This window comes from Salvelinus namaycush, chromosome 14, assembly GCF_016432855.1.
Source record: "Salvelinus namaycush isolate Seneca chromosome 14, SaNama_1.0, whole genome shotgun sequence".
Classification (NCBI taxonomy): Eukaryota; Metazoa; Chordata; class Actinopteri; order Salmoniformes; family Salmonidae; genus Salvelinus; species Salvelinus namaycush.
The window spans coordinates 26,622,218-26,648,931 of NC_052320.1; the positions used below are offsets into that span (position 1 = coordinate 26,622,218).

Consider the following 26,714-nt stretch of genomic DNA (forward strand, 5'->3'; position numbering starts at 1 on the left):
TAATCCTTCTCTTTTAGCCAGGTAAATACTGATCGTCTTTTCTTATTATCTGCTAAGCCATTACAATTGTAACTGGCTATACTTATTTCACCACTTACCATAATGAGACACACCTTTCATTCTTTTAATCAGAATATATTTTTGTAAACGTACTATTAAAAAGTAACATAATGATTGAGTGTCTATATAGTTGTACCATGATATTTGCATTTCTACTAAGTAAACCTCCAATTGGTCCCTACTATTCCACCCGCTAAAAGGCCTCATCTCGAGATGGCTTGTCATCCCAATGCCCGATAGACCACCCTCGACCCCCTGTATCCCATAGCCCTGAACCGACTGGGATCCATTCTTTGAAAAGAGCATACAGTGCCATTTACCGAATTGAAGAAGATCAATTACCATATGCATTTCCATTGCCCTCACCTCGATTTGTATTATATATATCTGTGGATCATCCTCTATTGTCCCTAACATCTTTTACTTCTTCCTTCGCAACAGTTGTGGGATACACACATACACCCACACACACTCAGCCCTTACCCCCACACAACCATAAGCTCACTTTCTCAACAATTGCACCATCCCAGAGCCCAACTCAAGATGGGTCATGATTTACAAATGCACTTGCAGTTGCAGCTGCATGAGAAGGCCTGCAAGACCGCACAAAAAATTAGCAAAAATTGAGAGATTTATTTACCATTGTCATATCCTAGATAATGGAGGTCAAATGTACACCTTATTCCTGAAACACCCACAATACGGCCACCCGTCATGACCATGTCCCCACGCATCTCCATGCAGTCCGACTTTGATTTTGTGCCGCCAGGGCCACAATAATATACCCCCTCTCTGAATGTCCGAGTGTGACCCCCTCCCCATGGGTTACTGCAGCTAGTGTTGCCAGCACTGCCACTGCCTGGGTGGGGGCACCCCACCGGAATCCCCACCGGCTAGGTACAAGGTCGTCAAGGTTCTCATTAGCAGCTTTGAGAATTTCCTTGTATATTATGCTCTCCCTTTATGGGGCTTTGGCTTTGCAGGACCAACCCTGCCAAGCAGGCTCAGAATCTTGAGGGGGCAGTGCTGCTCTTGGTCTCTGACCTCATTTTAGCTGCATACAGACCGCTTACAGCGGGCACATAAAACAGTTAGGGACTTCTCCTTAGTATCTGGGTCATTCAGGTGGGTGTCTAGGGTATAGTGCCATGGACCGTACCATTAAAACAGGATAATAAATAATTAGATATAATTTATAAAAAAATAAATAAAAAATGTAGTTCTCCATGATAGGACAATAAATAAATAAGACGTATAATTCATTATAAAAGTATATCCATCATCTGAACAACATTGAAAGCCCTCTCATACCCGGCTCACAGCAATACATTGGCTCTGGGATATGCAACCATTTCATTACTCACTCACTCAACTTTCCAAACATAACAAATAAAATAAAAAATAAACACAAACCATACCATCCACACATACTGTGCCTTCTGTTTACTTAGTTTTTATCTTCACTATGTTGAATTAGTGCTTGTGTGTTCAATTAGTTATATGTGAAGATTTATAGAAAAGCTATATTTTTTATTGTATTGTTACAATCAGTAACCGGGCTTGAATTGTGTTTATTTCCCTCGTCTATGAGAACTTTGTAATTTTTAAAATAACCATGGAGTAGTCTTTGTGTCTCTGAACAACTGGTTATCAATATATAGTTTATCAACGACGAGAGCTACTCGTTTCGCTTTTAATCTATTTTCTTTGAAAATTGGATACAGAACTTTGCGCCGTTCTGCAATTTCCTTCGGAAACTGATCATTCATGCCAATTTTGGTCCCAGCAAGTCTTTTACCCAGGCTTTTAACCATTATTTTATCTTTAAATGAAGCAAATTTGGCAACGATTGGGCGTTCGTACCTCTGCCCTCTCTGTCCGAAGCGGTGAACGCGTTCAAGTTGGATTTTGTCGATAACTTCGCGTGGAATCTGAAGCGCTGTAAGGAGGAACTCTCTAACTATAGATTCAGGAACTTCTCCTTTTTCTTGGATACCTGTAAGTACCAAATTCTCTCTCATGGATCTAGTTTGTATGTCCAGTAAGGTTTCTTTCAGAACGGTGTTCTCCTTTTTAATTCCATTCATTTCGGTTTCAATCTTATTGACTGTCCCTTTTAGCGCGTGTGTTTGCTTCTCCAATGTCGCAGCTTTTTCATCACTCATCTCTAGGCTTGCCTTCAACTCTTTTATATCCTTACTTACTAATTCAAGTATACCCAGTTTGTCATTTATTGATTTTAACAGATCGGTTTCGACCTTTACCATTCCCGGTGGTGAGAATATTAAATCATCAGTGTCTGTAGAAGAGTCACGTTTTCGTTTTGTAATCGGTTCCCCTGTCTTACTCTCCGTCATGTTTGGTTGTTGCCTGTTTTCGTAATATTTGTCGATAAATGTCTCTAGTTTTAGGATTTGTTTTGTGTTATTGTCCAGATTGAAGGTTATCACTCACCAGATTAAGTAGTGCTAATATTTTAGTCTAATTTAGCAGATATTTCGAATATTATGTTTTATCTTGAGGTGCTCTACATAAATCCCTTCAGTCCGCCATTACCCTTACGTTACCTTTTGATAACTAATTAATACATGCACACACCCCATTGTCTGTTTTCAGATGTTTGAACTAGCCCTGCTAATCATGTTGATAACACAGGCACTAAATATTTCCCACTCACAATTTCTCCCACACAGAAAAGAGCCAACATGTACTAACTAGGTCTTCTAAACTTAAGATCACAAACACAGTACAAAAGTACTCGGCTGCATGACAAGAGTACATATCGTATCTGGCATATGGGTGTCTGACGAGGTTTCAAAGATACACGAAGCCAATCCAGTTGTCGGACAATTGGCAGGACTCACACCGGCGGCAGCCCTACTCCACGTCTCTTTCACCCTTTTCAGATTGCGAACAGACTGGTCCCAAATCTTTCTCCATGTTTCTTTGATATCAGTATCAGTGTTCAAATTGTGATATCTCCGTCCAGCGGTTGTCTTTTGCGTGCTTGTCTGAATACAACCGCATCAAAGGGTGGTATTGGAGCTCGGATTGTCTCATCAGCTTGCACAGACGCTCCTTGAAATTGGACAGACATAATTGCTCGTAGCAAATCTCAAACTAAAATCACAAAAAAAGGAAGCTTACAAGTAGAATAGTAAGGAGTAGCACGACCTACATTGATTGCGTGTTTATACCAGAAGGGATATTGAAACAGATGTGATGTAGACACAGGGGCGGGACTTTGTTGCAAAACTCACTCAATACTGCCCCGGAAGGTATCCCAGTGGTTAGAGCGTTGGGCCAATAACCGGAAGGTTGATGGATCGAATCCCCTAGCTGACAAGTAAAAAATCTGTAGTTCTGCCCCTGAGCAAGGCACTGTTCCCCAGGCACCGAAGATGTGGATTAAGGCAGCCACCTGCACCTCTCTGATCCAGATTAAAATGTGGAAGAGACATTTCAGTTGAAGGCATTCAGTTGTCCAACTGACTAGGTCTTTCCCTTGACCAGTCTTCTCAAGGAATAATAAGTCAGCTCTCATATTCCAGGTAAAAACACACTGTGCTGTGCTCTGTAGGGTCCATTTCTGAAGGGTATAAGATCAGCCTTTAATCATAATTCTTAAAATTACAGCTATCAACCAGCCCCAGCAGTTAACAGAAAAAAATATATAAAAAATAAACCACATGAACAACATTATGTAATCTAGACCAGAGGATAACATTTTCACTATTGTTTAAATACAGTAGTCCTGCCTTCTTCCCCCACCCCACCAGCTCAGAGCAGAGCTTGGCAAAGACCTCCCCAAGGACAGCAACATAAATAGAATCAAGGATGGAGGTGGTAAGAAGGGCAGCCAATGGAATGGAAAGAGACCATGCAACAGCTTCTGCATGGCCAGGGTGCCGGTGAAACGATGGGCAGAGTAAAGAGAGGCCGGGTTTATAAAATAAACAAACATTACACATACTGAAGGATTAGTGGACATATGTGGTAGCAGCAGCAGAGATTTGGACTGGGATTTGGAACCAGTCCAAATCCCCACTCAGATTTCCTACACCAGAGAACCTCAACGACTAACACACAAAATCAGAAACCTGGAAAATTCTGAGCAAGTACAGTAGAAGGTTTTGCTCGTTTCTGTAGCACTGAGGAGGGAGGGGGCATCATCGCTTGCCATTGCCAACATAACTCCCACCTGTTCTGGGTAGAGCGTAAGTAAGGGCCCAGACACACCAATAGCGTTTGCTGGCCGATAGCATTTAGCACCTCTGAACGTAAATTGCGAACTGAGTGCCGATTGTTTTGTGATTCTACATGTACAATGTGTCAGTCAGACGTCTCCAGCTGGTGGTCCCTAAAACAGCGCGCTGAGCGATTGGCAGATGAACGCTATATCCACATTCAGTGCGAGATGCGCGAGCGAGCATTAACAGTTCCAAAGACTATAGCATTACCCAAGCAAACAAGGGTATATTTTAAAACTACAACAAAACAAGAAACAGTCCCTGTGTGTCTGTACACCTCATCAAGGGCAATTGTTTGTAGAGTTACTGTAGGGTATGTAGCAGAGGCCATCTGGACTTCTAAACAGCTGTCACTAATCGCATTGACTTTGCTGGCATTTGTTTGTGTTTTTTGATCTCCATTTCTCTTGGTTAGCAGCACGAATACACAATCCAAGGGACACATTAACTGGGGGATCAAATGCCATTGCTACATGTAAATACCAAAATAAAGGAAACACAAACATAGTGTCTTAATAGGGCATTGGGCCACCAGAACAGCTTCAATACACCTTGGCATAGACTTTACAAGTGTCTTGGAACTCTATTGGAGAGATGCGACAACATTCTTCCACGAGAAAAACCATCATTTGTTAATGACACACACACTATAAACCCACTATGGTCATTTGAGACCCTTCTTTCAAAGTCACTAAGATCTCTTCTAGCCATGGTAGCCCAAAAATTGGCAGCTGGGCATATTTATACATTTAAATCATTTAGCAGACACTTATCCAGAGCAACTTGCAGTAGTGAGTGCAAACATTTTCATAAAATGTTATGTACATGACCATAAGCATGATGGGATCTTGATTGCTTAATTACCTCAGGAACCACACCTGTGTGAAAGCATCTGCTTTCAATATACTATGTATCCCTCATTTACTCAAGCATTTCCTTTATTTTGGCAGTTAACGTTACTTATTAAAGGGCATCATTGTTCTTCTGCAAAGGGCTTGCTCTAACTAACCAGACAGTGACAGTCCACCTCCCCATATGACTTGCTCGGTGTTCTGAATGTCATGAAAGGAAAAAGTGTTAACCTATCACCCTATAGATAAATACACAACCAAGATATGCCTAGTTATAGGGAAATGGCTAATGTCAGGGTTGTACTGTCGCCTAGCTAGCATCTCAAGTCCAATAGCTAGCTAGAAAAGCTCCAAAAACATGCTCTTCCAACCAACCTCTGCTGTGCTGGTCTACCGTTAGCTAGCTATTTATAGTCCGTTAAGTAACGACTGAACGTTAGTAGCAAGACAACTAACACACCATGTGTGAAAATTACAGTAAATTAATGAGATAGACAAAAACGTTAGGTTTCATAACTAGATAGTTAGCCAGCCACCAACAACCAGTGCAACAACCAGCTAGCTAACACATACTGTAGCTGCTAGCTAGCTGGCTTGAGAACGCACTTCACCAAACCTTTGGCTAACAAAATCAGCTAGCTAACGTTATAGCTACTGCCACACAAATGTAACATTAGGAAACACTTTTTAGGGGGCTACACGCTCTTTATATCCAATAATTGACCTTTTGCGCCATGTTACTCACCCGTTGACTTTTGATACAACCGTGGAAATAGCAGGGTCTGCCTGGCTTGAATCACTCGATTCCAATGTGCCAACTGAAAACACTACTCTGAACTGACATACATTCAAGGCGGACCTTTTCAATGCGGAAAGGAGGGGGGGCAGCAGCTCCCATGATTTTCCATTCACCACCCCTGGAGCATGACCAGAACGAGTGGTAGGAGCTATATTATGACTTCTCTCAGCAGTCTAAATCTGTCCTGTACAATATGTTTTTAAATTGAATACCTGTATTATGACTTAGTTAATTTCCCTAGTCTGATTCTGGGCATTGTAAGATCATTTGCATAAAACACATGACCAAAAGTATGTAGACACCTGCTCGTCAAACAGCTCATTCCAAAATCATGGGCATTAATATGGAGTTGATCCCCTTTTGCTGCTATAACAGCCTCCACTATTCTGGGAAGGCTTTCCACTACATGTTGGAACATTGCTGCGGGGACTTGCTTCCATTCAGCCACAAGAGCATTCGTGATGTTGGGCAATTAGACCTGGCTCACAGTCGGCATTCCAATTCATCCCAAAAGGTGTTCGATGGGTTTGAGGTCAGGGCCCTGTGCAGGCCAGTCAAGTTGTTCCACTCGACAAACCATTTCTGTATAAACCTCGCTTCGTACACAGAGGCATTGTCATGCTGAACCAGGAAAAAGCCTTAGCCAAACTGTAGCCAAAGTTGGAAGCACAGAATCATCTAGAATGTCATAGTATGCTGTAGCATTAAGATTTCCCTTCACTGAAAGTTAGGGGCCCGAACCATGAAAAACAGCCCCAGACTATTATTCCTCCTCCAAACTTTACAGTTGGCACTATGCATTGGGGCAGGTAGCGTTCTCCTGGCATCCGCCAAAGCCAGATGGTGAAACGTGATTCATCATTACAGAGAACACCGTTTTCACTGGTCCAGAGTCCAATGGCGGTGAGCTTTACACCACTTCAGCTGATGCTTGGCATTGCACATGGTGATCTTAGGCTTGTGTGCGGCTACAATTGAACCAAAGAGCTCTAGCAGGGCAGAAATTTCACATACTCACTTGTTGGAAAGGTGGCATCCTATGACAGTGTCACATTGAAAGTCACTGAGCTCTTCAGCAAGGCCATTCTACTGCCAATGTTTGTCTACGGAGATTGCATGGCTGTGTGTTCGATTTAATACACCAACGGGTGTGGCTGAAATTGCCAAATCCACAAATTTGAAGGAGGGTGTCCTCATACTTTTGTATATAGTGTATTAGTCTGATTCATTCACCACCATATTTCAAGAGTAACAACATACAGATTACAGGTAATTTAGATAAAGCTGGTTTATTTTCTTGCATGGAAATCTGAAATAATTATTTCTTAAACAAACCTGTATGAAAAAAAGATTGCAGTTCCAGTGCAGTACAACTGCTGTATGCTGCGTCCAAAATACCACAGCTGACTGTAGTTACTAGTTTAAAAACTGCAAATCTTTTTTGCAAGGGAAAATAGCACAATTCTAGTGTTGGACTCTGGGTAAAGCTAAATCTCAGTACTCTTGAAAAACAATCTAAGTAAGAAAAAAAAACACATACATTGATAAGTCTGACACTATGCCAACGTACAGCTGAAATAAAATACTATTAACCATTCAAAACAGTAAGGGACAACAAAGAATTCTGAAATGGGTCAAAATAAAGTCAGATGTCCAATACCCATTTCACATGCAAAGATAAAGAATTCATAAATGTATAATTCATATCTATAGGCTACGTAGAGGTTATTTTATTTTTATCGAGCAATAGTGCATAAGTTTGCACAAGGTGCCAATTTAGGCTACTGTTTGGGGGAGAAAAAGTAATAAAAATCTACAAAACATTAGGCTACTATTCAATAGTCCTAAATGTTCAATAAATAAATCAAGAAATATTTAAGAAAAATGTAATTGTTCAAAAGAAAAAGGGACCTACACATTTTTCTATATATACAGGTTAGGGTCGGGTGCGGGTCTCAGATGTTCTCTTTACCACAGTCGGGTGGTTACAGGTGGGTTATTAGCATTGAGTCCTTAGAAATTGCGGGTGAACAAAAAGCTGACCCATCAGTCACTAGTATACAGGCCATGTACTGCGTATTGCAGTACTAAATATACTGTGACAGTCCTATACTCTATGCACCTTGTGCCATACACATTACTTACTGTGTGACAAAGAATAAAAAATGCAAAATCATGAATTAAATTCTGAATCACAATAAATATAAAGACAAGAGCACAGTGCCCACATGGAAAAACATGAAATAAGTTCTGGATACTTAACCAGTAAGATTGTTTTTTTTGTATGTTAGAGAAGTCAAACATCACAACTAAAAATCTGAGAAATATTACAATTGACAAAATCTAGTTTGCCAATATTGAGGCTTTTGCAAACAATGTACTCTAAAGAATAACTCGTACTGTACTACATCAATATTTATGAGGAAGGGAACATTTATTAACTTCAAGAACATTCTGGACTAGTTCAAAAGACAGGACAATATTTATTTGAAAATAGTTTCCCTCCCTTTAAAAAGGAACTTTCACTCTTTTTCAATACTAATTTTTTTATGATCTTAAAACACATCATTATTAAGCTATTTAAAAAAAAATATGCATTTAATTGCAACCCTGATCCAAAATATGCATTTGAAACTTGAAAATATCTACATCAAATCCTATTTGCTTACAATGAACAAACATTGGTAAGGTAATACAAATCTTAATAGAATTACAGTAGAATGAAGCCTATAGTGGCCTACATTTCAACCTTTTAGCCAAGTCATTCATTGACTTTAATCAAAAAGCAGATAGATTATTTTAGCAAAAACAAAAGCAAGTATTAATAATTTTTTACAAGAACTACATTATTAGGAAGGGTTAACTTACAATCAAAAGCGCTGAACATGGTTATGTTCTTATTTTTCTTGCATTTCAGAAAAGTAGTCCAATCTATACTGTATCATTGTTGCAAGATGCCATACATTTTAGATAGTGGATTCTAGAATGATCAGTAGTAGCAGGTTCTGTCCCTGTAACCTACTAAACAACCGTTTGTACCGTAGCATTGCTTGCTTACGCCCTGCTGTCTGTGGTGAAGTGCTGAGCTCAGTGGCGCCCTCATGTTTTGGAGGAGCAGAGGGAGATCTGCTGCACAGTGCCCAGATCTGTGAGCATCTGCCTGATACGGTGTTTGAGCTGAGGCAGCCGGGTCAACGGGTCAGGAGGCTCCAGTTCCCCTGTGTAGTCAAGCCAACTCTCCAACACTGCAGATAAATCGTCAGAAGGAGCAGGAGGTAGAAGAAAAGAAAAAGGGGAGAGACCGAAAGAGCGAGAAATAAGAGTTCTATAAACCTTACATCCATGAGAAAAGTATCTTTCTTCGACAGGATTTTTTTTTTGTATCTTTATAATGAAGAATCTGTGTGGCGTAAGTCTCACCATCCAGCTCTTTCTCAATGAGGTCCATCCTGTGTGTGACTTGGTTCTGCATGGCCTCTATGTGATCCAAAAGGTTGATCTGCCACTGCTGATGCAGCACATTGTCTTTTTCTGGTTCTGGCTTTATGTCTGGGCTGGGCTCAGCCTCTTCAGTCTTCACCTCTACTTCACTCTCCCTACCCACATACAGCTTCTTATACAGATCAAGACCCTGGAAAAAGAACAAAACATGCCATCTAAGTCACATGGAAACTAGTTTGTCATAAATCCAGCTACTTTAGCTTACAGCTAGCATCTCTTCACCACTTGTTTCACCATAAGTATCTCACTACTGACATAATCATTTTAGAGAAAGAGTACAGACCTTGTCTGGTTGTAGGGTAATGGGGTGAATCTTGGCCCGGTCCTGCAGCAGGGAGCTGGGGTACAGTTTGGCTCTGTCTGGATCCAGTGGGCCACCATAGCGTTGCTCCAGTTCGAGCAGGTTCTCTGTGCTCCTCAGGCTGTCCTCCAGCTCAGAGCCTCCCCGTGTCTCCACCACCAGCCTCTGCTCCACCGCTGGGTAGTACGCTCGCGGTTTCTGGTAGCAGTGCTCACTGCTGATGTAGGAAGCGTTCGAGTCCTGGAAGGATGTTGGGCTCATCTGAACCCTTTTGGCCTTCTCAGAGGGGGCGGAGACTGACGTTGCCTTTAGCGCTTCGCCCCCCTCTCTGTCGTTGGCTGCAGGTGAAGGGGCCCTGCTGGTCGCCATACTGCAGCTCATACCAAGCTTCTCCTCCTGTTTCCAGGGCTGGCGCCACAGCTTCAGGTCAGAGTGTGTCTGAGTCCTGTAGAGGACGATAGAGCGAGGTGAGGGCTAATTCACAGCCACTGAAGATGGATCATCCAAGAACCAATCACACCCAAAATGGTGAAACATGACATATTTGGGAAGTATTTGCAGTAACTTCCATAGTACTCACTGGAGGATGCTCATCTTAAGCTGCAGGCCGTTGAGCACCTCAAAGACATGGTGAACGTCACCCAGGAGCTGGTGAGTGGCCGTTAACTTCTTCCTGTTCTGGTGGGAGTAGTTCTCATCCAGGAAAGACAGGCCATACATGTGACCACTGCTCAGCCAATCCCTGTCGTACCAGTAACGCTGGCTCGGTCTCTGGGCTGAGAGAACAGGCAAGATACACGTTCATGTACACTGTCAAAGAACGGAAACCCATTGGAGATCTAATACTACATTGAGATGTTTACAGTGTGATTACCTGGTGGGTCTCTGCAAATGTAGCAGTTATAAGTGTCAGGCACATTGTGCTCAAAGAGGCCCATGCAGGTGCCATGCTGCCAGCACAGACATTCATCACACTAGGAAAGGGACAGGACATTGTCACTTCACATATGATTATGCAATGGCAAAAACACGTGAAAAACAAAAAGCAACAAAACAGTGTTGTGTTAACGGTTCTTCTGTGACTAACGTGAGTCTCGGTGAGCTTCACCTGAATCATGAAATCATTCTCCTCCACCACCTCACAGACACAGTGCACTATGTCAGAGCCCTTGGTCACCATGGATACATTCTGTTCCGACATGGGAGTGGTCACATCCAGCTCCGCCTCCATGTACTCATCACTCCACTCAGCGCTGACTGTGGACCAATCACTTTCATCTATTCAGAGGGTCGAAAGCAAAACCATGTTTAGTTGACAAAATTGTCTGATTTTGAGTGGACCCAAAACAAATATGCCAAGCATTTGTAGTTTGACACTCAGGCTAACATTTTAAAATATTTTAAATTAGCTGATTATTATAGGACAACACCAGTGCCCTAAAACATGATGATACCACTTCAAGCCTGAGTGGAGAGGAAGGAGGATAGTGAATAATAGCTAACCTGAATAAAGCAAAAAGGACAGAGTGAGGAGTATAAAGAAGATGTAAGGTCTTGGTACCCACCGTCCTCTTGCACCTGATCTGTGATGTGTTCTGGGCTTGAGTCGTAAGATAACTTGTGTTTGTGCAAGAGGGAGAATTTGGATACCAGATTCGGATTGGACTGAGTAGAGTTAAATAAGGAGATGCCTATGTTCTCCTCACCATTCGTATTCTCTGTCAGGGGGAAAGCATATGCAGGTTTGAGACTGGGTCAGTACATTCAAAGCTCATGTGGAATACTGAATAATCTGGAACATTAACTGAGCATTACATACCAAATATATTTTTTGTTAGAATGTGGCCAGCTTTCTAAAGGCAGATAGATTTAGGCAAATCAGATTTCACTAAAGAAGTACTGTCAACTGATAAAGGCAGACTCCAGACACACTCATTCTGTCAACAACATTTTACCTGACTTGGACCTCCCCGTCTTCTTCCTTTTCTTCTGTTTATTGAGGAGGAAGTCTCTTTCCGTCTTCTCTCTAATCTTTTCCCCTGAAGTAAACAAAATAACTGAGTAAGCAAAGCAGAGATATAAAAAGTAGTTCAACACCCAAGTTGATATTCTCAGTCAAGAACGATAGTAAAATTGGAGATAAAATGTTCCTCACCCGTTTCACTGGAGCTCCATTCTTTATCTTCATGGGGTCTACTGTTGGTTTGCTGGTTCTCCTTCCTTTTCTCACTCAGTGATCTCCGACGATGACGGTTCATCCCATTAGCAGCCTGTCTGTCACCCAGGGGAGAGTCTGTGGTACAGTGGAGCAATGCACAGAGGAGATCAAATGTGAGGCATCTATTGTTAATGCATGGATATACAGCACACAAGCAACTGGGTCAGTTAATAATGTACAGTTGAAGTCGGAAGTTTACATACACCTTAGCCAAATACATTTAAACTCAGTTTTTCACAATTCCTGACATTTCATCCTAGTACAAATTCCCTGTCGTAGGTCAGTTAGGATCACCACCTTATTTTAAGAATGTGAAATGTCAGAATAATAGCAGAGAGAATGCTTTATTTCAGCTTTTATTTCTTTCATCACATTCCCAGTGGGCAGAAGTTTACACACACTCAATTAGTATTTGGTAGCATTGCCTTTAAATTGTTTAACTTGGGTCAAACATTTTGGGTAGCCTTCCACAAGCTTCCCACAATAAATTGGATGAATTTTGGCCCATTCCTCCTGACAGAGCTGGTGTAACAGAGTCAGGTTTGTAGGCCTCCTTGCTCGCCCAAGCTTTTTCAGTTCTGCCCACAAATTGTCTAGGATTGGGGTCAGGGCTTTGTGATGGCCACTCCAATACCTTGACTTTGTTGTCCTTAAGCCATTTAGCCACAACTTTGGAAGTATGCTTGGGGTCATTGTCCATTTGGAAGACCCATTTGCGACCAAGCTTTCATTTCCTGACTGATGTCTTGAGATGTTGTTTCAATATATCCACATAATTTTCCACATCATGATGCCATCTATTTTGTGAAGTGCACCAGTCCCTTCTGCAGCAAAGCACCCCCACAACATGATGCTGCCACCCCCGTGCTTCACGGTTGGGATGGTGTTCTTCGGCTTGCAAGCCTCCCCCTTTTTTCTCCAAACATAACGATGGTCATTATGGCCAAACAGTTCTATTTTTGTTTCATCAGACCAGTTTCTCCCAAAAAGTACGATCTTTGTCCTCATATGCAGTTGCAAACTGTAGTCTGGCTTTATGGCGGTTTTGGAGCAGTGGCTTCTTCCTTGCTGAGCAGCCTTTCAGGTGATGTCGATATAGGACTCGTTTTACTGTGGATATAGATACTTTGTACCCGTTTCCTCCAGCATCTTTACAAGGTCCTTTGCTGTTGTTCTGGGATTGATTAGAATTTTTCGCACCAAAGTACATTCATCTCTAGGAGACAGAACGCATTTCCTTCTTGAGCGGTATGACGGCTGCATGGTCCCATGGTGTTTATACTTGCGTACTATTGTTTGTACAAATGAACATGGTACCTTCAGGCGCTTGGAAATTGCTCCCAAGGATAAACCAGACTTGTGGAGGTCCACAATTTTTTTTCTGAGGTCTTGGCTGATTTATTTTGATTTTTCCATGATGTTAAGCAAAGAGGCACTGAGTTTGAAGGTAGGCCTTGAAATACATCCACAGCTACACCTCCAATTGACTCAAATGATTCAATAAGAATCAGAAGCTTCTAAAGCCATGACATCATTTTCTGGAATTTCCCAAGCTGTTTAAAAAGGCACAGTCAACTTAGTGTATGTACGGTAAACTTCAGGCCCACTGGAATTGTGATACAGTGAAATAATCTGTCTGTAAACAATTGTTGGAAAAATTACTTGTGTCATGCACAAAGTAGATGTCCTAACCGACTTGTGGAGTGGTTGAAAAACGAGTTTTAAGGACCCCAACCTAAGTGTATGTAAACTTCCGACTTCAACTAACTGTAGTATGATTGAGCTCAGGTTTGTTGATCCCTGGGGCGGAGTGCTACTACTCACGTATAGACCCTGACATGGTGCGTCTCCTCCTGGGTGTCTCCTGAGAGCCAACCTGCTTCTCTGAGGCCCGGGTTTGCATGCTGCACTCAGAGGCGTGCTCGCTGTCTGCATGGTAGTACTTGACGTGGTAGTGCAGGAGAGAGGCCTTCCGGAAGGACTTCAGACAGCCAGGGGCCTTGCACTTGAAGGGGTTGTGGTCCAGTTCAATGGAGAGGATTGGGGGCGGCTGGTTTTTGATGACTCGATACACTAAGGTAGAGATACAAGGAACAACATGTAATTTAATGGAAGTTGTGCGTGTGCGTGTTAATGAGGCTGTACTCACATGGCTCTCTGCTGTACTTGTGGGTGGTAGGCAGATGGACTTGGCGTTTCAGTATTGATTCTGTAAAGAGACATACAATAGATCAACTGTAGCTTTTTTTGGCACGGAGTTGACAGATCCCGAAATAAGTTTCATCTCACATCTCAATGTAAGAGCTGGGCCTGTATTCATAAAGCGCCTCAGTCTGAGTGCTGATCTAGGATCAGGTCCCCCCTGTCCATGTTATGTTACTCATTATTATCTAAAAAGCTAAATATATCCTAGATCAGCACTCCTACCCGTATTCAAATAGTCAGAAGTTGTTAGGACAGCTCAAGAAGTCTCCTAAACACCTGCCGATTGTCTTATCTATGAGCATATTCATCTCCATCTTATTTACCTATATCTGATGGGGCTTCGATACCAGCGTCTGTGGATGTCTGGGTGTTTGTCTGGTCTGGAGTTAATGCTGAGGACGCTGGGACGGAATCTGATCCTGCTTGCTGAGACTGGCTGTTTCTGTCTGGAGAGGGAAGGGCAGAAAGGACAGGAGTTATAAACAAAGGACACACAGGGCTTTGAATGTCAGTAACACGCAACAAGTCATAGATTAGATGCAGACCCTTACTTGTGTCTGGCCTTCTCCTCTTTGGTGGTGGCATCTGTACAAGAGACACCCTCCTCTTCCTCAGTTCACGTTGACTTTCTGTAAACAACAAGAACCGAAAGGTCAGTGAGACGGACATTATTCTCCCCTCATTGTTGACTTCATCCACTTAACCATCAAGCAACAAGATACTGAACCTGTCCTAATACGCTCTAAGCAACGATTCAATTTAACTTTCTGGTTCTTCACAAAAGCGAAGCCATGCTATCATCTTTCCTTTCCCATTAGGACTTGAGCACAACCATGCGACACTTTCAATTTCAATCTAATGATTCTGAAATGTTTAAGGAGTTTTCCATTGTTTCACTGTCAAAGCCTTACATACCTTCAGAGGGTCGGTACCGGTTCCCCCTGGGCAGCTGGGGACTCTGTCCCGATGCACACTCTTCTTTCTTCTCCCCCTGCTGTTTGGTACTGCGCATCACTCGCTCCCCTTCTACATTCACATTTTCCTTTTTAGTTTGGACAACCTGCCCATTTTCTTTGGCTTGTGGCTCTTCTCTCTTCCCTCCTCCTGCCCCCTTTTCCCCCTCTTCTCCGTTTAGGTTCCCTTTCTGTCCACAGGTCTCAAAGTTGCCATTCAGCGTTTTTTCCTCTCCGTTGCTCTCTCCATCCAGGTCTGAAGAGCCACTTTTGGATTCATCGCTCAGGGATTTCCTGTTCTCCTCTTTCCCACTGCTCTGCTCACTTTGAGTTATGTCCCTCTCCCTGGCTTTCCAATTCTATTCACATTTGAGACATAAAACTGTAAGGTAACCCCATCAACCATCCTCTCACACCATGAACTAACAATCACATGGAGCTCTCACCTCTTTCTTATATGGCTTTACTTTGGTTGGCTTAAGAGTCTTGACTACTCCATCAAAAAACTTCACAGTGTAGGAAGCTGAAGAGAAGACACAAACATGGTAAGAATGTTTACCCAATGTAACTAGAATGCAATGCATTTCTGATTGAACAATTGATTCTTTCCAGTGGAAGTGTAGGACCCACCATCTCTTTTGACTTCCAGAACCTTAGCAGGATAGTAGCGGCAGTCTACCCAACAGGCCAAGACTTTCTCATTCACCCGAAACACCTGGAAGGGAAATAAAAGTTAAACACTAATCTGATATTCAAAGTCATGAAGTTCAACCAGACTTAGAAACAAAACATGACAATTTGAAAAATAAGCCACGGAAGTTTGAGCGAGATTTTAAGACGACTCTCGAGTAGTAAGACTTATATAAAAGCAACATATACCATTAATACGAAGGGGCTAGAAGCGTCTTATATTGTGAGCTACAGAGTGGCTAGGACAGGCAAGCCCCATACTATTGTGGAGGACTTCCTGCTACCAGGAAGAAGCCCAAAAAACTATACAGACAATGCCTTCCTCAAACAACACTGTTTCACAATGCATCAGTGACATGGCGGGAGATGTTTTGAAACAATTACTGCTTCGCATACAAGGCAGTAAATGATATGCGTTACAGCTGGATTAGTCAGATGTGGCGGGCCTGACACAGCTCCTGGTATATGTCTGTTACGTTTATTATGGAAGACATCCTCTTCTGCAAACCAGGACAACATGAATGGATATTTTTAAAGTACAGGACAGCTTTGTGATGTCAAATGGACTTGTGGTCAAGATGTGTTGGTATCTGTATTGATTGCGCAAAAGCCATGACAGGGAGACATAGTGGAGTTGTAATGCGCGGCGTGCAAGCAGTTGCTCCCGACGCCACTTGGGTACACTGCAGCATCCACCAAGAGGCTCTTGCTGCCAAGGGAATGCCTGACTGTTTGAAAGACATTTTGGACACTACAGTGAAAATGGTTAACTTTGTTAAAGCAAGGCCCCTGAACTCTTGTGTATTTTCTGCATTATGCAATGATATGGGCAGCGACCATGTAACACTTTTACAACATACGCTGGTTATCAAGGGGCAAAGTATTTTGAATTGAGAAACGAGCTTAAAGTTCTCTTTACTGACCATAATTTTCACTTGTCTGACAGCTTGCATGATGACGAGTTTCTCAGACAACTGGCTTATCTGGGTGTTGTTTTTCCTCGCCTGAAGGATCTGAATCTAGGATTACAGGGACTCTCCGCAACTATATTCAATGTGCGGGACAAAATTGAGGCTATGATTAAGTTGGAGCAGTTTTCTGTCTGCATTAACAAGGACAACAGATAGGTCTTTCCATCATTGTATGATTTTGTTTGTGCAAATGAACAAGCTTACGGACTATGTCAAATGTGATATAGCGAAGCACCTGAGTGAGCTGGGTGCGCAATTACGCAGGTGCTTTCCCGAAATGGACGACAAACTGGATTCGTTATCCCTTTCATGCCCTACCTCCAGTCCACTTACCAATATCTGAACAAGAGAGCCTCATCGAAATTGCAACAAGCGATTCTGTGAATTTGAATTTAAATCTGAAGCCACTGCCAGATTTCTGGATAGGGCTGCGCTCAGAGTATCCTGCCTTGGCAAATCGCGCTGTTAAGACACTGATGCCCTTTGCAACCACATACCTATGTGAGAGTGGATTCTCGGCCCTCACTAGCATGAAAACTAATATGTGTGGGAAATGATTTAAGACGGAGACTCTCTCCAATACAACCCAACATTGCAGAGTAATGTGCATTCTTTCAAGCACACCCTTCTCATTAACCTGTGGTGAGTTATTCACAATTTTTGATGAACAAATAAGGTTATATATGTAAGATGGCTAAATAAAAAAGCAAAATTACTGATTATTATTATTTGTGTCCTGGTCCTATAAGAGCTCTGTCACTTCCCACGAGCCGGGTTGTGACAAACTCACTCATTCTTATGTTTAATAAATGTATTGTATAGTGTGTGTGGGGCAGGTTTACAATGATGGCAAAAAACAACATTTGAGAGGGCGCTGACCCCGGTGCTAGGAGGGGTACGCAGCTGGAGGTTGAATGTTTGAAGGGGTACGGGACTATAAAAAAAAGATTTGGGAACCACTGGTCTAGGGTAACAACATTATGTCAGAGTACTAGTCTCCCTCACCGGGCTGGGCCGTTTGTCCTGCAGACCCTCTCTCCTCAACTGGATCCTGTCCAGGGGCCTCAGGTAGGGGCTGGTCCAGTCAAACCACTCATCATAGCGGTGGCTCCACTGACGGTAGTGGATCAGAACCTTCTCGTCCTCATAGTCTATCTTCTCTATGCTGGCCTGGTACCTGAGCAGTAGAGAGTTAGGATGTTCAATAAGACTGATAATGCTAGACAAGAACAATAGGGCATGAACATTAGAAACCTGACCAGACAGTAATCAGGTGGAAATGACACTGACCAGTTCTTCAGGTTGTCGCGAGCCTCCAGCTGTGCTCCCACCTCAAAGGTGATCCCTCTTCTGTCGGGAGGAGTCTTGGTCATCATGGGCACATTCAAGGCCTACCTGTAGAACAGCAGAAGAACATCAAAACGAGACTAGCATTATGTCAAATCTCCACATGAACTGGCCATGACAACTGCAGGAAGCTCATTGCCACACCAGCACATTGTATAATTTCAACAGGGGGAAAAAACAGTCTGGAGTTATGAAGACATCCCATCTTTGAAGCACCATTTGCTGACATCACTCAACTGAAAACGTACAATACGTCTTTTGATCATCCAAGTCACTAGGGCCAATTCAGAAATCAACAGGTGTCTGACTAATGGTTGAAATCAGTTCTGCATGTACTGCCATCCAGCACCCCAATCTAGCAGAGCATCCATCTCCCTGGTCCTCCAGTCTCAGTAAACCTGCTGACTGGTGTCTCGTAATTACATAGAACTACTAATAGTGATCGAACAATTCGCAAATATGCATCAGTCCCCGATTCAAATGTTTAAGATGGGAGTGCATCAATTAATCCTTAGCTCCAGGATTAAAATTAGCTGGCTAGCGGAGCTGGAGGCTGGTTCAACATGTTGACTTTATTTTGGACGCATTATTTGATGTAATTTATTATTTAGTACCGTATTATAAAACATATGGTAATGTTTTCACTGTTTGAAACCATGGATTTGCAGCAATCTTCGGACTACCTAACGTTTCAACGATATTTAAATGGAGGTATGTTGAAGTTAACGTGATTAGTAGAGATTGATGTTGCTAGCATTTGGGGTGATTAACATTAATCACTTAATGGGTACCTATTTCCCTAAACCACTGTTTTTTTCCCCCAGTTTGGCTTCACAGCTTCAAGTGTAATTTCTCTCGACTATATCGCCTTTCATTTTTCTACTTTTTAGTTGTTTTGTTTGGATAACCTGATTGGAATAGATTTTATTCAGTCCCGGTACTAGGAGAAGTTCCTGTCCAAAACAACGATGGATAAGAGTTGAGTAGTCAACTAAACGTTAGCTAGCAGGTTAGCTGCATCTTTAGCGCCCAGTTGCATACTGCTGTCCAGGCCCTTCCTCGACTTCCGTAAAGGAAAGCACTCTTTGTGGGGTAGCCTGTAGACCCGTCGCCTGGAAAACTTCTCCGAAATTCTACTGCCTCTTTTGCCGAGGTGAAGGAGAGTTGCTCACCAATGAAAGTAAGTTGCAGGGTGGCAGGATAGATCAGAAAAGAGGGTATGCCCTACGAGTACAATTCCCTCTGGACATCTGCAAATGCTGTAGTCCGCATAACAAGGTATGGTTCTCCAGGCATCTTGGATGGGCGCATTCTTTCTTGCTTCACAGGCTCCTTGCAGAACATTGTTGCGGTCTTGGTATCTGAAAACATTGAAGACCATGGTCTGGGGGTTGTCCTTTGCATTTTGTTTGTAGACCCTGTGGACCCGTTCCATTTGAATCGGAGTAGTACCAAATGACGGAATCCATTTGGGAAGGATTTCTTGCAGGAAAGCAATTGCATCACCTCCCTCCCGGTTTGTAGCAATCACAGAGACCCTCACGTTGTGTCTGTGTTGATCCTCAAGCGACGCCATTTTGAACCGCATCTTCTCGTTCCAAAGTGCAGAGGTTCACATCCCTTTTTAGACCCCTTGCCTCAGTCTGAATGCGATCCCCCTTTTCTATTAGCGCTCGAACTACTCCCATGTGGGTGTCCAACTTATCTTGCAAGGTAGCAACTTGGTCCCTCACTCCTTGAATTGCTGCACCATCAGCACGTTGAACCACCGCCTCCATCCGGTCTTGTTGTTCAGCTAAAGCCATCGAAATGGTGTTGCTAATACTAGCATCAGTAGTAACTTGTAGCGTTGAGGTTGCCACTTTGGTAGGCGAACCCATTTGTTTCTTGACCCCAGACATTTCCACCGAATTTTAAACTAGAAAGTATAAATAGTTGAATTAGATAACCTGAATAAAATATAGAATTAGGAATTGTCAGCAGGAGCTTCAGAGTCTTCTGACCATTGCGCTTGTAGGTCACGTGACCTTCCCATCACGTGCTTTCGTGTGCAAAATTACAGTTGTGTACAGTGCATTCGGAAAGTATTCAGACACCTTCACTTTTTCACATTACAGCCTTATTCTGAAATTGATGTTTTTCTCCCACTCATTAATCTACACACAATAACAATGCAAAAACTGGTTTAGAACTTTTTGCAGATTAATATATTTTTTTTACTGAAATATTACATTTACATAAGTATTCAGACCCTTTACTCAGTACATTGTTTTAGCACCGTAGGCTGTTATCGCTGCCAGTCTTCTTGGGTATGAAACTATAAGCTTGGCACACCTGTATTTGGGGAGTTTCTCCCATTCTTCTCCACAGATCCTCTCGAGTTCTGTCAGGTTGGATGGGAAGCGTTGCTGCACAGCTATTTCAAGTCCCTCCAGAGATGTTTGACGGGTTCAAGTCCGGGCTCTGGCTAGGCAACTCAATGACATTCAGAAACTTGCGTTGTCTTGGTTGAGTGCTTAGGGTCATTGTCCTGTTGTAAGGTGAACCTTCGCTCCAGTCTCAGGTCCGGAGCGCTCTGGATTAGGTTTATCATCAAGGATCTCTACTTTGCGCCGCTCATCTTTCCACCCGATTCTGAAGTCCCTGCCGCTGAAAAACATCCCCACAGCATAATGCTGCCAACACCATGCTTCACCGTAGGGATTGTGCCAGGTTTCCTCCAGACATGACGCTTGGCATTCAGGCCAAAGAGGTCAATCTTGCATCATCAAATCAGAGAATCTTGTTTCTCATGGTCAGAGTCCTTCAGGTGCCTTTTGGCAAACTCCAAGCAGGCTGTCATGTGCCTTTTAATGAAGAGTATCTTCTGTCTGGCCACTCTACCATAAAGGCCTGATTGGTGGAGTGCTGCAGAGACGGTTGTCCTTCTGGAAGGTTCTCCCATCTCCACAGAAGAACTCTGGAGCTCTGTCAGTGACCATCGAGTTCTTGGTCACATCCCTGACCAAGGTCCTTCTCCCCCAATTGCTCAGTTTGTCCGGGTGGCCAGCTCTAGGAAAAGTCTTGGTGGTTCCAAACTTCTTCCATTTAAGAATGGAGGCCACTGTGTTCTTCAGGACCTCCAGTGCTGCAGAAATGTTTTGGTACCCTTCCCCAGATCTGTGCCACGACACAATCCTGTCTCGGAGCTCTATGGACAATTCCGTCGACCTCATGGCTTGGTTTTTGCTCTAACATGCACTGTCAACTGTGGGACCTTATATAGACAGGTGTGTGCCTTTCCAAATCATGTCCACTCAATTGAATTTACCACAGGTGGACACCAATCCAGTTGTAGAAACGTCTCAAGGATGGATAAAAGGAAACAGGATGCACCGGAGCTCAATTTTGAGTCTCATAGCAAAGGGCCTGAATACTATTTTTTTTTATACATTTGCTAAAATGTATAAAACCTGTTTTTGCTTTGACATTATGGGGTTCTGTGTGTAGATTGATGAGAAAAACATTTATTTTTGTCTATTTTAGAATAAGGCTGTAACGTAACAAAATGTGGAAAAGGTGAAGGGATCTGAATACTTTCCAAATGCACTGTACGTTTTTGTACATTTGAACAGCAGTAGGACAATATACCTTATGTTGTTAAGGCTCTAAAGCAATACTAGTTGCGCCACCCCCATGGATTTAAAATGCCCCCTCAGGCATGTCATCCTGGAGCATGGCCTGATGTAACTGCATTGACAGTCATTGGTCTACAAGTGATGTTGCATGCTTGCCAAACAACCACAGGCAATATCAGTAGCCTAGTCAAACAGTGCCCAGTTTTCTCATGCTGACCAAAGTAAGGTAGGCGGCCTGTTCCTGATCTTGCACATCTATGCTGCACCTTCAGCATTCAAATGCTAAAATGGCTTGGGTGACTTTAGGTTGCGACTCTAATAAAGCCTATGTAATTTGCTAGGTTGTTATCTATGCACTGTTGAAAATGGTGTTTTACTGGAATAAAAATATGCTACTGGAGACAATTCTGATTTGGATATAGGCCATCTGCTGAACAGGGATTAAAATAGATGTTATTTTGATTGTTCAGGTTCACCATAAGCAATAGTTTTTCTTTAAAGTTAAATAAGTTTTTTTTTTTTTTTATACATAGTGTAAAGTTGATAATTCCATAAAGAACAATCACTTTTGCGAGGCGCACTACATGGCCGCAGTGAGAGGAGAAGAGAAGCTCTCCGTAAAAACGTTCAACCCGTCACAAACATTCGATTATGAGATGGGGATGAAATCCAAAATTGTGCTATATATTCACTGCCCATGTCATAGCTAATTTGTAAACAATAAATATTGATACATTACTAGCTCAAACACTTAATCTGACAAATTGACCAGTTCATTAGTGGGTGATGGTGATTTCAGAACCAAAGTGGGGAGACAAAAAACAGGCTGCTACTGTTCAATTAAACTAAAAATAATTATGTATTTTCAATTTCTCCATTTCCTGTACTCATTTGAGATTGTTTGCCCATATCGTGCAGCCCTACGTGGCAGTGTAAAAACAATCTAGGCCTAGTTTTTAACCAAATGTTGCCATTTTGATTTGACTTAAGATTTAGAGCAAAACACCTTGGTGAACTGTTGGAATCATGGAAATAGAATGCTTATTCTAATTCTATAGTTAGAATATGTGGGCACAGTGTATAATAATGGGCACTGTGTTTGACATGACAACAAATGAAAATGCCAGGGAGGAGTTATTGTGGCAGGGTATGAACCAAAGTGTTGATAAGTGTTTCCTATAATCTTTGGCTACATTGAATGTTCCCTTAGCTACTTCATGAAGCTAACGTACTCATGCTTTGCACGTTCCTCTTTGATTTAGAAGATGCGGTTGCACAAACATGCTGATTTAGGTTTACACCATCACTGGTATTATCCGGTTGTTTAGCTAGTTACCTTTGCTCTGACTCAGTACATTTATTGGCTAGCTAGCCAGCCAGCCAGCTAACTAACTAGCGATTAGCAGCTAACACAATTTAAGCCCAACTTGGTAAGAAAAGACCAACTATTTTGTTGCAAATGTAAGTAACAAACTAATAGTATAATTCTAAAACACTAGTGGATGTATATTAAGAAGCTATGGGAAAATAGCATAATAACATTGTTGCATGTGCTGCATTGACCATACAGACTGAACGCAAGTGTTTCGTGGTCGAGGAACAAATGCACTCCTTGAGTGACAGGGGGCGGGGCTAGGTCTGCGTGGAAAGCGAGCAGGGAGAAATGATTCAAAGTAGCAAAGTAAACGTTACACACTCTGTATCACATTCAACAAACCAAACACTCAAATACTGTTATAGAAGGTGAAGTAAAAACCCAAACCGGTCCGTGCATCAATACCAGTAGATACAGTATACTGCCCAGCCCTAGTGCATCAAATCTTATCGAACTGAATCATTTCAAACTAAAACGTATCATTATTGTATTGTATCGGAGCCCATGTCTCTAGATACGCATCTTGAAAGGGAAAGATGCACATTCCTAACTACTACTCCAACAGCAACTTTCTTCTCCAATTTTTAACAGCACAACACATAGGGTAAAAGTGCTGATCACAGCTATTCCTCCAAAATAACACAGTACTCCCATGCTATTAGCTAAAGTGTAATTTGACACTGCTTATGCCTTGATCACACCTACAGTGTCATTGCGTAAAATGGTACACAGCATCATCTGGATGTGTGTGCAACAAAAGTTCAACAATCCCCTCTTACTACCATTTCTGTTAAGCCGTCTACGCATATGTTCGATAAATCCAACGTATGCACCACACAGAATGCACTGCAACTGCCTCTGCAATGCAATGCTGCAAGGCAAACGCAGCGTTCCATTGGAAATGAATGTACTTCTGGTGTATCAAAACACAATGACGCTGTCGGTGTGATCGAGGTGTTACTGGGGTTATAAGTAGAACTAAAGCATGCATTTGGCTGCGCTTGTCAGGCAGCCCAATTCTGATATTTCTTCACTAATTGGTCTTTGGACCAATCAGATCAGCTCTGAAAACGATCAGATGTGAAAAGATCTGATGCGATTGGTCAAAAGTCAAATTATTGGGGGAGAAAAAAAGGTCAAAATTGGGCTGCCTGTATAAATGCTGCCTTATTGACTCAATTGAGTCTGGGAATGTCTGTCTGGGCTTAGATGATACTGTCAGCAGAGAACTAAAACAGCACTTATCTGTTACTCTGCATTTCAGACTCTGAAAACCCCATTCAACTGCTGCACCAAATCAAAATCATTTTCATTTCGAAGTCATCAAATCAAATATATTTTCCCAAAGATGCCAACTAGACCTTATTTCAGCAAGAGGAAGATGGTTGTGCAATCAGGCCATAAATTGTGGAGAATGCCAGTTGATCAGCTTCATCAACAATTTTTTTTTTTTATCATCCTCTCTCATGTCAGCAGGGAAATAGTTTAAACAATCCAATGTAACATCTATAATGATAAGCTACTTGGTTTAATTTTAGCATAAACAATACTTTCATAATACCCACAGTGGGTCTACTGACTGACTGACTTGGATTTCCTCTTTTCAGTGTAACTGACACCTTCAGTTGGAGACCAATACCGTATAGCTAATTCTGACACTGATTTGTATGTGTGCATGAATGATGCTTAGCCATTTTAAGCATTGACATGACTGGAATAAAATCAATTTTGAAGAATAGAAAGTAACAACATTTTGCTAGTATTTATAAAGCAGCAAATCCCTCCAAAACTGGCCATGATAGGCCTCTGTAGATTTTTATGACATGCGCAGCATTGAGTGATAGACAGAACAAGCCTGACAAAAGTAACGCAAATGGCGCACAATGAGTTCCAATGTTGTTTACATTCTCAGAAGCTCTAACAAAACTGATTTGATGAGAATAAAAAAAAAAATGCAATTATACAGCGCATTTAAGATGACGTTAAATAACTCAGATTTATTAAAACATGCTATCAAAAACAGCGACAGATCAGATTATATAATTATCTGACTCAACAAGCTCGCGGATGAAACGTGCGTGCAACGTCGACATAACTGCCGCACAATTATTTCCTTTACAAATAACGCTTTCTTCACTAACGTTAACCTCATAACGTAAATATGATGTTAAACAGTGAAAACCATATAATTATGTAAAAACAAAAAGCTAGTGTCCGCGTTTTGCTAATGCAGCTGCCCCGATGTCGAATAAGCTCATTGGGTAGAAGCTGATGACAGATCCGAAGATAGACATTTCATAGGACGCAGCCGCTGTCAATTAGCTATTTACTTTGCCGGGCCTTGTAGACCTGCTTCTGCTGTACTGTCTAGTTGCAGAGTAAGCAATTAACCACAGCTCGAGAACACACAGAAAACTCCATATCTGAAGAAGAGTTGCAACATGCCGCAAACAAAAATAATCAGTGCAATTCGATGCTTCACTTGAGTTGATCAACTTTAACCTAAACAAATGATCTTGCTGTAACTAGCAAACGTTACATTAGCTAACAATACTCCATCATGAAACAACATTCCGCACGCGTGCGGACAAGTTTAATATCCACAGAAGAATCATGCCTGCCACCCAAACACATGTCATTGTAGTTTAACATTTAAATGATACATTGTGTAAGACATATTTACATTACAAAGTAACTAGACGCTTACCTCGAGCTCCTTGTTGTTTCTTCTCGTGGATGAAGCCTACTTCACTTACAAGTCCTTCCTTGGAGCAACGTGCTTCTCGGCCAACGCAGTTTGTTTCTCGTCCACACTCCGAAAGCGCTGCCTCCGTTACTAAGTGGCGAACCTTTGCGCGTGCGCAACTGCTATTCCCCTCTGTCTGCCTCCTAGCTCAAGAACAAGAAGTGGATCTAGAATGTTCGATTTCTTTCTATTATGAAATGTAACTTTTTGTTAGAGAACTTTTTTTTTTAGGGGGGGTTCACATTGCTTGCTCTCATTATTTTTGTCTCAGAGAAGAGAGAGAAAGAAAATATAGGCTACACAGTGATGATGATCCATACATTTGTTAAGTTTACTTTTCTATTCTATTCCATTTTAATTCCCCTTTGTGCTAAAATATCCCACTGTACTACTGTACAGGCTTTGGTAGATGGCATGATGAACCTATCAAGACTTTAAGAAAAATAATGTTTACCATAGTCCTACACTTGAACTATAATGTTTTTTATGTCCTCTTTAATTGAAATTCAGTAGTTATAATTTGAGTAATTTGTGTTTTACACTGTGCATGTATAGGTAACTGCCAAAATAAAGGAAACACTTGACTAAGTGAGGGATCTGGCGGCTCTGGTCACCAACCTTTTCTGAGTCAAGGTCACTGAGTCAAAATGCAAACCAAGCTCTACTGCTCAGATCTTTTGAAAACAGGACTTAAAAAACGTAAGCCTATGCAAAATTAACCAATTAAAAACAGTTCTGTAGCAATGAGGTTTGTGCAGTAGGCTTTAGGACCAAAACATTATCACTGCATATTGGCTATGCTTGAATTGCCCTGCCAATGTTGTTCTTCT

The 26,714-nt window shown here is 42.0% G+C and overlaps 2 protein-coding genes across 4 annotated transcripts in view; both read right to left on the reverse strand.

Moving 5' to 3' along the window:
- LOC120059332 (protein NDRG3-like) overlaps nt 1–6,014 on the reverse strand; it is a 79,084-nt gene extending 73,070 nt beyond the window's left edge. The window contains exon 1 of the mRNA XM_039008312.1: nt 5,907–6,014. The gene's annotated coding sequence lies outside the window, so the exon portion shown is untranslated. The remainder of the gene's footprint in view (nt 1–5,906) is intronic.
- A 1,216-nt stretch (nt 6,015–7,230) lies between these two features.
- Nucleotides 7,231–25,994, reverse strand: LOC120059333 (PHD finger protein 20-like). Of its 3 annotated transcripts, none has more exons than XM_039008313.1 (19): nt 25,846–25,993; nt 18,090–18,194; nt 17,805–17,976; nt 15,769–15,853; nt 15,585–15,661; nt 15,101–15,497; nt 14,731–14,814; nt 14,509–14,631; nt 14,130–14,189; nt 13,805–14,053; nt 11,918–12,055; nt 11,718–11,801; nt 11,328–11,480; nt 10,871–11,040; nt 10,637–10,736; nt 10,343–10,538; nt 9,745–10,207; nt 9,381–9,591; nt 7,231–9,205 (listed from the first exon to the last, which is right to left on the reverse strand). In XM_039008313.1, the coding sequence occupies exons 2-19, from the start codon at nt 18,173–18,175 to the stop codon at nt 9,060–9,062; spliced, it is 2,994 nt and encodes a 997-aa protein (XP_038864241.1). In that variant the 5' UTR covers nt 18,176–18,194; nt 25,846–25,993; the 3' UTR covers nt 7,231–9,059. The 3 variants fall into 3 exon arrangements, with proteins under 3 accessions (XP_038864241.1, XP_038864242.1, XP_038864243.1); XM_039008314.1 differs by having other exon boundaries at nt 14,737–14,814; nt 25,846–25,992; XM_039008315.1 differs by lacking the exon at nt 11,328–11,480 and having other exon boundaries at nt 25,846–25,994.
- Between the last annotated feature and the right edge of the window lie 720 nt (nt 25,995–26,714).